The 10,786-nt window shown below is 35.5% G+C and overlaps 2 protein-coding genes across 3 annotated transcripts; one reads left to right on the plus strand and one right to left on the minus strand.

Moving 5' to 3' along the window:
• Positions 1-898: 898 nt before the first annotated feature.
• On the minus strand, positions 899-3,137 carry LOC105966093 (uncharacterized). The gene is made up of 2 exons (XM_012990639.2): positions 1,884-3,137; positions 899-1,762 (listed from the first exon to the last, which is right to left on the minus strand). The coding sequence occupies exons 1-2, from the start codon at positions 3,017-3,019 to the stop codon at positions 1,120-1,122; spliced, it is 1,779 nt and encodes a 592-aa protein (XP_012846093.2). The 5' UTR covers positions 3,020-3,137; the 3' UTR covers positions 899-1,119.
• A 3,761-nt stretch (positions 3,138-6,898) lies between these two features.
• On the plus strand, positions 6,899-10,342 carry PAP1 (phosphatidic acid phosphatase 1). Of its 2 annotated transcripts, none has more exons than XM_012990774.2 (9): positions 6,899-7,186; positions 7,350-7,444; positions 7,857-8,084; positions 8,205-8,292; positions 8,403-8,512; positions 8,829-8,919; positions 9,028-9,216; positions 9,308-9,367; positions 9,980-10,342. In XM_012990774.2, exons 2-9 carry the CDS (start codon positions 7,400-7,402, stop codon positions 10,129-10,131), a joined length of 963 nt encoding a protein of 320 aa, XP_012846228.1. In that variant the 5' UTR covers positions 6,899-7,186; positions 7,350-7,399; the 3' UTR covers positions 10,132-10,342. The 2 variants fall into 2 exon arrangements, with proteins under 2 accessions (XP_012846228.1, XP_088674619.1); XM_088818493.1 differs by lacking the exon at positions 6,899-7,186 and adding an exon at positions 7,209-7,235.
• Positions 10,343-10,786: the final 444 nt, after the last annotated feature.

Raw genomic sequence — 10,786 nt, forward strand, 5'->3', positions numbered from 1 at the left:
CACCATAAAGCAACGGAGTTAAAAAAAAAAAAAAATCAGCTTATCACCTCACTCTAATTCATTTTTTTGTTCATTTCAATATTCCTCAATAATTTTTTTACTCAATCTTTTTTGTCAATATTCCTCATAATTCCCCACCAGACCAGGGATTTAAAAAAATCAAAAAATAAAATAAAATAAGGATGCTTCAAATTTTCAAATAGAACTATGAGTATAAATAAACGCGATTTTTTTTCACGAATTTACGTACTTATCATGCACAAAACAAGGAAACACAACGGACGATAGATCGAATTTGTTACACATGGTTTATGTCTATCATATGGTTTGCAAGCTATTATACGAGAGTGTAGATTTACCCAATGTACTTATACGATTGGCTGCGGGTTGTTACCAAGAAAAAAAAAAAAAAAAAAAAAAAAAGATCGAATGCTCCGTAAAACTTTTGCGGTTCGACCGAATATCCAGAACAAACGAAATCTTGCAAGGCAAATAAGAACATGAGCACTAAAAGTAGAGAGCATATGGGGAAAAGCATATATATAATAACTTTACATAATATGCTAACCACCAATAATTACAAACCTGCATAAAGAATCAATACTATCTTTACAATAAAATACATACAAAAAGAGAGGATAACTTAGTTACCTGTCTTAAAGTTCAAAATTCCTTCTTAAGAATCCATGAAGAAAGATGCAACTGAACAAAGTCGTCTGTCACGAATCTCGATTTAATACATTGTTTTTCGATAAGGATAGATGAAGAACATATCTTCACAGATTTCTCGTAAATGTTCGCAAAATCCCTTGCAATTGTTAGATGACGGATTTCTCATAAAAGTAAAGTTGCATATGGAATTCAATTCATCAAAGCCAAAGAAACATAAAAAAGACTCCCCGGAAATTCATAATCGCATTTCTTATATTACAAAAGACTTACACCGATATTGTATATCTATATAGACCGACCATATAAAACCCCGAGCTCGAAACTCTACAGTATATGATATCAGAAACCAGATCACCTTATTGCCTATTACAGTTATATCATATTACCAATATTAATAATCGGAGATGGATTAATCGATTGCCGAGCATAAAAACCAAACTCACTGCTTCAAAATTGTTCGTTCGTCCGAGCTTGCGGAGCAGATGCATCTGGTAATACAGCAATGGTGGGGCCCGCTGCCACGGCCGTCTGATACTTAGCAGCAGCTAGCTGATGTGGCAAAGGGGTGTAGTACATTTGACCATGGTTAGTAGTCGGGTCAGCATATTCGTAACCGTAACCGGGATTAACTGGTGCGGAAGAAGGGTGGTGGATTTGGCTGTAGCCGACGTACTGCACACCTGCAGCTGTGGTTGTGGTTCGATAAAGACCAACGCCGATCTCGGGTGCGTTTCTTGATTGAGGGGCTTGTCTGTTGGATATGTAGTACATTGGGTACTGATTATCGAGCATGGGCTGGTGTTGTTCTTGAGAAGGGTATATTGGGTAATACGAGGCGATCGGTACAGCTGGGATGTATTGGTTATTAGCGTGGATGAACTGTTGCGGGGTGATGTGAGTTTGATCGTATTGGGCGGATAATACGTAACTCGATTCTTGAAACTGCGGATGAATATGGAGGTTGTTTTGATCGGTAATCTTTGGATCGAGGACGTGATTAGGGGTCATCGGACCGTTTGTCGACTGGATTAGTGGTTCTTGATAAGTAGCTTGTATCTGCTTGGATTGTGGGTTTTTTGTAATTTCTTCACTGTTATCAATTAATTCATCAAAAAATCCCAATTCAGATACAAGAACACACACACACACACACAAACACACACACAATTAAATTAAATTAAAATAAGGAAAACACTAATTCAGGGATGTACCTTGAAACTGAATCTGGGGAAGGCAAATCAGAAGCACTGATTTGATTCTGCTGAAATTGGGGTGGTTGTACCTGCGGCTGAATTTGTTGTACCTGTATGTAACCGCCGTGATCGGATCTCTCATCGTCGGAAGACCCTCGATTAGCAGCAGCATACTCACCAGCAACCACCGCCGTCAGCCCAGAGACCACCGTCCCACTCCCAGCCGCGACGCCGCCGCCGGCCGTAAAAACCCTAGCATCTTCCTGCTTCGGCTGTAGCGGCGAATTGGCATTTCCGGCAACACCAACACTCATCTGCTGAAATTGCTCCTCAATTCCCGAACCTCCGGTCTTCGGATCGGACGGAGAGCCGGAAGCGGAACCGGAGGAAGACGACGACGTTTCCGGCAGCGGAGAACCCCGCACCGAGTGTACATCCTGATTGCCAACGTAACCGCCGTTAAAAACTCCGTTTCCAGTACCAACGGACTTTGATCCCTCCGTTAGGGGTTCGGCATCTTTCTCCACGACGGCGGCCGCCGCCGCCGCCTTCACGAAAAAATCATCATCCAACCCCAGTAGACAATTAACCGACGACGACTCTGAAAAGCCACGATCGCTACCAGAGCCCGCCTTCCAATTGAGAGCGTTGAAAAACCACCCCTCCGATTTAACACTCGACGGTGATTTCGGGAACAGGAAGAGGCGGAGGCGGCCGTGCTTCGTCCGGCCGCCGCCGCCGCCGTCACTAAGGCGGTCGTATTCATCCACCATGTTCTCGAAATCCTCGTCGGCGGTGACCGAGATTAGGGAATCCAAATCCTCGTCGGGGAGTTGGTATTTCAGGGAGAAGGGTTGATTGTCGAGGAGGATCTTCGAGAGGCGGCGGTTGAATTCGGAAAGTGAGGTGTGGCGGTCGACGGCGATGATCCGGGTGTCTCCTCCGACGTAGCAGAGAGTCTTGTCGTGCGGGCGGGGGACCACGTGGCCGCCGTAGCTGCACATGAGGCGGAGCTTCGGCGGCGGAGGGTCGGCGTTATACGAGCCGGTGTGGCGAGTGCGAGGGGAGGAGCCGACAGAGGCCGCGTAAAGCGCCGGGGTTGCGGTGGTGGTGGTGGAAATTGGCGGAGCAGCAGAGTGTGGTGGGGCCTCCATGAAAGTAGTTTGAGTTGGAAGAGAGAGAAATGGGAAAAAGGCAGTTGTGCTGGTTGGACAATTGCCTCTTTTTTTTATACTTCTTTGCAATTTATTTTCATTATTATATTGCTACTATCTATTTATTTTTATTTTTATTTTTTTATAATAAATTGCAAAATTACTGGAATTAGGTCATATTATATCTAGACCCTCTTCAATTTGAAAAATTATATTTATGTACTTAAAGTTTGATTACAGTCAACAATTGACTGTAATTCATTTTTTCTTTACCATTAATCAAATATGTGTAAATTTTTATTGTCCTTTTATTTAAATTTAAATAAATGGTTTTAATTTCGCGCGAAGAGAAATAACGATTCTCCATCAAATCGACCACTGAAAATTGGTTTCCGATCATGTGAGTAATCTGTTTAGAAGATGGGCGCAAATAAGAGATGAGTATGGGCGAGCGAGAGGGTGAGTAATTACGTAATCAATGGGGTTCGTGCAATTCATCTTAATAAGATATATGTAATTTTTAACATGTGAGAGAGTCTAAATATAATTTAACCTGACCTCAAGGAGGTAAATGTGATATAGACCCTTCATTTTATTCAATTTTAGTAAGAAATCATCATAATTATTAACTACAATTTTCTTGAATATATGTTGTACCACGCCATAAATACAAAATATGTAATCTTTGACATCAAATGTGTAATATTTTCCTTGTACGTTATATGTAAACAATTTAAACATGTAAATGAGTTATTTATTCATGACTTATTTATAAAATCAAATCTTTAATTGAGACATCTCTAATTACATTTGAGACCTTACATTACTAAACCATATTATTTGAACTTCATGAAATCTACTCTGGTGAAATGTAAATTTGAAATGATTATATATATTTTTCAAAATTCAAGAGAACTCTTGTTTATTAAATCTAAGAAGATTAATGTGAAAATAAGTGGGGATTATCTAAATCTAGGTGTATATATATATATTAGCAAAAATCATTAAATAAATAAATAAATAGATATTAGCAAGGGTAAATTACAATCACCTTCTTGAAGTAAAGTGTAAGTACAACGGAACCCTTATTTTTGAGAAATTACATACAGCCATCTGTAGTTTGAAAATTTCTTACATCCACCCCGCTATAAAAGGATGCTATTGTAAGCAATCTGCAAGTTACAAGGGTGGATTTAATTATGAAAAAATGAGGGGGGTTTTTCGTAAATATGTGTTACTGCAACGGGGCGATTGTAATTTACCCTATTAGCAATAAATGTATGTGATAAATATCTATGAGGATTGTGTGAAGATGTTTCTTGGTTGCAATAATGAGGGAAAACAAACAGGAAAAGAAGTGGGGCTTCTGTACGGTGTAAAGAAAAGGGGGTGCAAGTTGCAAACTGAAAACTAGTGAGGGGCTAAGCGGAAAATCAGGTTAAAATTTAAAAAAACGGAAGTGAAAGTAATAGTTAATTTCAAAGAATACGTTCTGTTTAAGATAAAAGTAAAAACTGTTGCGTGACAGAGGAGTGAATAAAGAAAATTACTGTAGTATATATTTTACAGCATTTTATAGTACACGTATATATATATAATTGGTGTATGGGTTGAATTTACAATTTTGGACCAATAATAAAATAATATCATAATTGGGTTTCTTGAAAACCCAAATTGTTAGTATTATCGTACAAGCTCATTCTTATGGTCAAATTTACCTATTGAATGAGGGGTTTTTTCGTAAAATAATATATAGTTGAGGATTAATTGTAATTATCTATACAAGAGGGGTATTTTCATAATTTGACCAGAATTTTTCCTAAACTAATAAAGCTTTTAGGCCGTATTGAAGATTCTTTTGGGGTCAAATATACGATTATTTTTGTAAATTTGGGGCTCTAAATTTGTTTAGGCCCAATTACAAGGCCCATTTAGTTTTATTTTTATTTTTATTTTTTTGTTATATATGTATTTGTTTAGCATCATATATCATGTATCTAATATTCTTCTCCAAAATTGATTGGATAAGATAGGTGTAACGATAATTTTCTTATTACAGATAGAGCTGACATAATAAAGGTTGTTTGTCATGGTGTGGCATTTAAGAATAAAGTTGATCAATATATTGAACTAATACTCAATAAAATAAAAATAAAAAGCCTAATTTTAAGCTATTATATCAACTTATCACTATTCGGCTTATTCTTAAGAATTAATATTCCATGAATTTGACAAAACTATATGATGGGATAAAGGAATCATGTGCATGAAAGCCAATTATTTCATGTTGTTTTTGGAATATATGAAATAAAAGAATTGTTCTTATTAAATATTTATTCCCATTCTTGATGATTTGCCTCGGGACTTGGACAACTATTTTGTGTATTTATGCTTTTGTACTGAACTTTTTTATTATTTAACAAAATTACACTGTGGCGATCGGACTTTGTTTGATGTTTGGCGGGTCGACCATCAATGCAGTAAATATTATATTATTATGACTTATTTTGCCTTTTAAGTAGTTCTTTTTGTTGGATGTCTCAGAGATCGATAAAATAATTATTATTTTTGTTAAATTATTTAATTTTGTATTGACAATCAAACGAGAGTTGCATATGTAGAATCTTAGATAATGACGCATTTAAATGGAAGACGAAGAAGAATCTGCACCTTTGGACATGCAATATTTCATGTGGATTCGACGATCCGTCGTCAATCCACGGATTTGTTATCAATTATTCCTTTGTGTATAATCAAATAAAAGATTTTTGTTTATATAATCTGGTTTAATTATTTGGTTGGTTATGTTCATGTATTAATCATATGTATTATTGGTTGATAGATTATGTGATTGGATAATTTGGTCCAAAAAGAATTACTATTAGAACTCTATAATAGCAATTGTTGTAATTGGGCTTTAATTGTTTTTATTGGGCTTTTATACGTGATCGGAAGCCCAAGGGAGAGAACAATTTCCATTGAGCTTTAATTGTTGTAATTGGGCTTATTCTTCTGAACATTTCTCATATTATGACAATTAATACATTGCAAATAATAATAATTTATTCTACAAGCTTAATATTTTATTTTTCTTCAAAAAATATTGATTTTTTCAAATTCATTTAATTGCCAATTCGTCCTTTTTTTAATACTCAATCAACCAGTAATAAATAGGTAGGTACCTGGACCATTCACTCAATAAATTTGAACGTGCCACCTTGAATTAATCAGCGGTTGAATGGGGTCGCTCGGCGGCACGCGGTACTTGATGTATTTTATCCGGTGATTTTAAACCGTAGATTTATATAAATAAAAATTCACTAACCACACGTACACACGAATCTGTATTATTGTATGTAAATCACAAAATCACCTGGTGTATTTCACTGAAGTAACATCTACAAAACCGCAGTACGATATAATTGATATTTTAAGTTTGTTTTTTTAGAAAATTGCGGTGAGATTATTCGATATGAAGCGATTATTAATTAAAATAAAAGTATATCGGAAAAAATACATTTTTCATCCCTCAAGTTTGCACCAATTTCATATTTGCTCCCCATGATTACAAAAAATATATTTGGTCCATCATGTTTCAATAATTTAACACTTATATAGTTATTTCCGTCATTTTACCGTTAACTCGCAGTGGCGGACACACCCTTGATTCTGTTAGTAATAATAAAAAAATTACGGAAAAGACTAAAAGTATTGTATTTTTGAAACACGAGGGATCAAATGTGTTTTTATGTAAATATGATGGACCAAATGTGGAATCAGTGCAAACTTGAGGGGTGAAAAGTGCATTGTTTCCCAAATAAAAACCTCGCCGCGTACAACTGATTAATTAATCCAACGGCTGAGCAAAGTTGACCAAAGCTCTGTATATAGTCGTTAAAATTGAATATAGTATATAGTATTCAACCGTGGCAGCGCTGCTTCACTTGCATTTCAAATTGCCACTTCAACCCCACGACCCATATAAACCCTCCTCTCTCTCCTCTCTCGCTCTACTCTCTCTCTACTTTCTCTCTCTAATCTTTCTTTCCATAGCTTTTCGATCAAGAGATCTCGGTGCCATTTAGCAAGCTTTACTGTGAAATCGGGGGTCCACTCAATTACAGCATCGACGACAATTCAGGAATTTATTTTTTCTTCTTCTAGAAGGTAATCAATCGTTGATTTTTCGCCGCCCTAGCTTAAATTTCACCGCAAGGTACTGTCGTTACTCGTTAGTTGTTGGAACATCGTTCACGATAAATAGATTGCTTGTTTCTTCACCATTTGGCCAATCAAGTACTGATAGTCTCTGTTGGTGTTTTCTCCTTAGAATCTGGAAAAATCAGCGCTGTTTGAGGGGTTGATTTCTCTTGTTTGCGAATGGGTTGGAAGGATATGATATCGTTTTGCCCTAACATGTTTCAGGTTTGTTTTTATTTATTTAATTGTTATTTTTTTTTTTTCCGTTTCTGATGTATCTTTTACTGTTGGACCGAAAAATTGCTAAATATGGCTTGCCTAGTTGATATTTCAATTTTAGTGATTTTCTTATTGTGTTAATTTTAAGTTTGAAGTAACTTGTGATTAGTATGATGCAGTTTGGTTCGTGTAGATAGAATATACCACTGATCATTCAATTAATAGACAACCGAGTACAGTGTTGGATTGATTGTCAAAATATTATCGCTTCGATTGTTTTTCAGTGTTAGCATACTATTCTAAGAGGGAAATTTCCCGGAGTTTCTGTTTTGGGCGTGAATTGATATTTCTTGGATTTGACAACTGCAATTGATTTATAAAACTAATAGTATTCGTGCATTTTGTGGAATACTAACAGGGTAGTAGAGCAAACGAGGTCGAGCTTGGTTGCCAACATACAATAAAGTCACATGGAGGAAAAGTCGCGAAGACTCACAAACACGATTGGTTGATACTTATACTGCTTGGAGGTATAGAAATCGTGTTGAATATAACTCAGCCGTTCTACCGTTTTGTTGGTAAAGACATGATGACCGATCTTAGATATCCCATGAAAGAAAATACCGTTCCAGTATGGTCAGTTCCGGTGAGTTTTTTTACAAAAAAAAAAAAAAAAAAACTAATAAAATAAAATAAAAGTTATAATATCTTAGTTATGTTGCTGACATATTTACTGGTGTTTTTTTTTTCTTTTTTTGGCAATTAGCTTTATGCAGTTTTGTTGCCTATTCTTATATTCACGATATACTATATCCGAAGGAAAGACGTCTATGATTTGCATCATAGTGTACTAGGTATTATACTAGTTGTCCCTTTTCTTGTACTAATGTTAGTTTTTAAGGATTTCAGTATATTGCGTAAGACGAGCAAATAACATTAACATGGTCGTGAACGAAAAATGCAGGACTATTGTTTGCTGTGCTGATAACTGGAGTTCTCACTGATTCAATAAAAAACGCAGTTGGCCGACCAAGGCCCAATTTCTTCTGGCGTTGCTTTCCTAATGGGCAAGATGTAATATTCAATATACTTTTTTAATTTTATTATACTTTTAATTTGCTAAAATCGATTTAAAAAAGATACCCGTAATGCAGTTTTTTCTTTCTCTTTTTGTTCCTGGATTATTAGACATCAAATGGTTTTCTGCATTAGAACTTTGGTTTGGTATAATCAATATATAGTATGGCATTAGATAAAAAGTTGGAAATTAAAATGCACAGATTTTTCGATTATTCGAAAAGCCATATTTTCTATTATTCGAAAAGTCATATTTTCTATTATTTTAGCCACGATTGTAACTTACTTTATCTTTTTTTTTCCAAATTATCAGTTATACGATCAGTTGGGTGATGTTGTGTGCAATGGTAAAGCCAGTGAAATAAAAGAAGGGCACAAGAGTTTTCCAAGCGGTCACACTTCATGTAATTGAACTTCTTGATTTTAAATTTAACCTGTGATAATGATAAATAAGGGTGTGGTAAAACTTGGATCATGTGACGGATTTTTACGAATTTTTATTTTTTTTGCAGGGTCTTTTGCGGGTCTTGGTTTTCTATCTTTCTACTTGGCCGGAAAAATTAAATGCTTTGATGGGCGTGGCCACGTCGCGAAATTATGCATTATATTTCTCCCCATACTTGTTGCTTGTCTAGTCGGTGCTTCTCGTGTTAGTGACTACTGGCATCACTGGCAAGATGTGTTTGCCGGGGGTCTACTAGGTAGGTCCCGTTTGGATATGATAAAAAATATTAAAATAAAACGCTTGTTCGATTTATTTTATTTAATTTTATTTTTGTACTCTTTTTTCAGGGCTTTCGGTTGCTACATTTTGCTACCTGCAGTTCTTCCCACCTCCATACCACACTGAAGGTAGATTTTCCCTACTTGAGTTTTTGTTTGGCTCTTTCTTATTCTTTTTCTGATTTTTATTGAATTTTATGGTTGGGGTATCGTTTATTTCAATTTTCAGCAATGTTTTCGAGGCTTTCATATAATAGTAGTTGCAAAGATGCTTATACAAAATTTCTTTCTTAGACACCCTTTTTCAACATTGCTGTTATAGTTCTTAGCATTTGAATCTCAATCATTGCCGCCGTTTTCTTGGTTTTGTGATTGTTCTAACTAGTGGTAGGAATTGGAAAGGAAATTCCAAATTTCATCAATTCTGATTTCCAAAAACTCCAGATTTTTTTTTTGAACGGAATTGGAACATATAGTATATTCCTCCCGGTTTCAGATCTGATTTTAATTTCCGAAATTCCGATTTTTTCCCCAGAAAATTACACTTAATATCAATATGGTTATGTAATTATAGGCAACCATACAATTAGAATTTTCGAATTCTGCTGATTCCAATCCGATTTTTTTTAAGAGCAAATTTATTCGTTCCGATCTACGAAATTCCGGTTTTCGAATTTCTCGAATTCTTTCATATAAATAAACGGGGGAAATTATCTTATTTTCGATTGCTCCTGATTGCAGGATGGGGCCCATATGCATATTTTCGAGCATTGGAGGAATCACGTTCGATATTAGTTCCTCCTCCGAATAACGAGATAGGCATGCAAGGAGTGAATCTGAATCATCAAAATCAAGACTCGAGTTTTGATGCTATGGAGTCTGGAAGAAGGTAGTACTACTATTTATAAAATAGTTCTTTTTTTGTCCAGTCCCTTGGGTTTGTGTAAGAACATCTGGTTTGAAGGAAATTCCTGTTAAGATATTCCTGTTCCCAAGTATTGATTGGTTGAATTAGCATCTAAATACTTATTCTTTTATTCTGTAATATATACAAACTGTTTGAGGGTTAAGAAGATTATATTGGAATTTTTATTCTTTAATAAATTAAATTGTGAAATAATAGGCGTAGCGTTTGGAATAAACATTTTTTTGTTTGAGATAAAAAAAAAAAACGTTTCTTTTAGGATAAATTACGTAAACCCCCTTGAACTTAGGCTAAATTATGAAAGCACCCTCACCTATCTGTAGTTACCAGAATTCTCCCGACGTTTGTTTTCGTCTTAAACCGACTCCCTTATGGTGTAATTTTTCACAAAATCTTTTTTATGCCAGTTACTATTTCACGAAAAAATGTCAATTCTACCTCTGCAAACATGGCACCTTACGCTACTTTTTAAAGAAAAAAATTACTCTCAGATGGATAATGGTGTATTAAAAAGTTGTGAATTTATTATTTAAGAACAAAGTCCGTGTAAAGGCTCCCGAAAGATAATTTGTGCCGTTAAAAAGTAGCATAAAGAAATGTCACGTTGTAGGGGTAGAATCAAC

This window comes from Erythranthe guttata, chromosome 5 (assembly GCF_056151865.1).
Source record: "Erythranthe guttata isolate IM_541 chromosome 5, IM_541, whole genome shotgun sequence".
In the NCBI taxonomy this organism is placed as follows: Eukaryota; Viridiplantae; Streptophyta; class Magnoliopsida; order Lamiales; family Phrymaceae; genus Erythranthe; species Erythranthe guttata.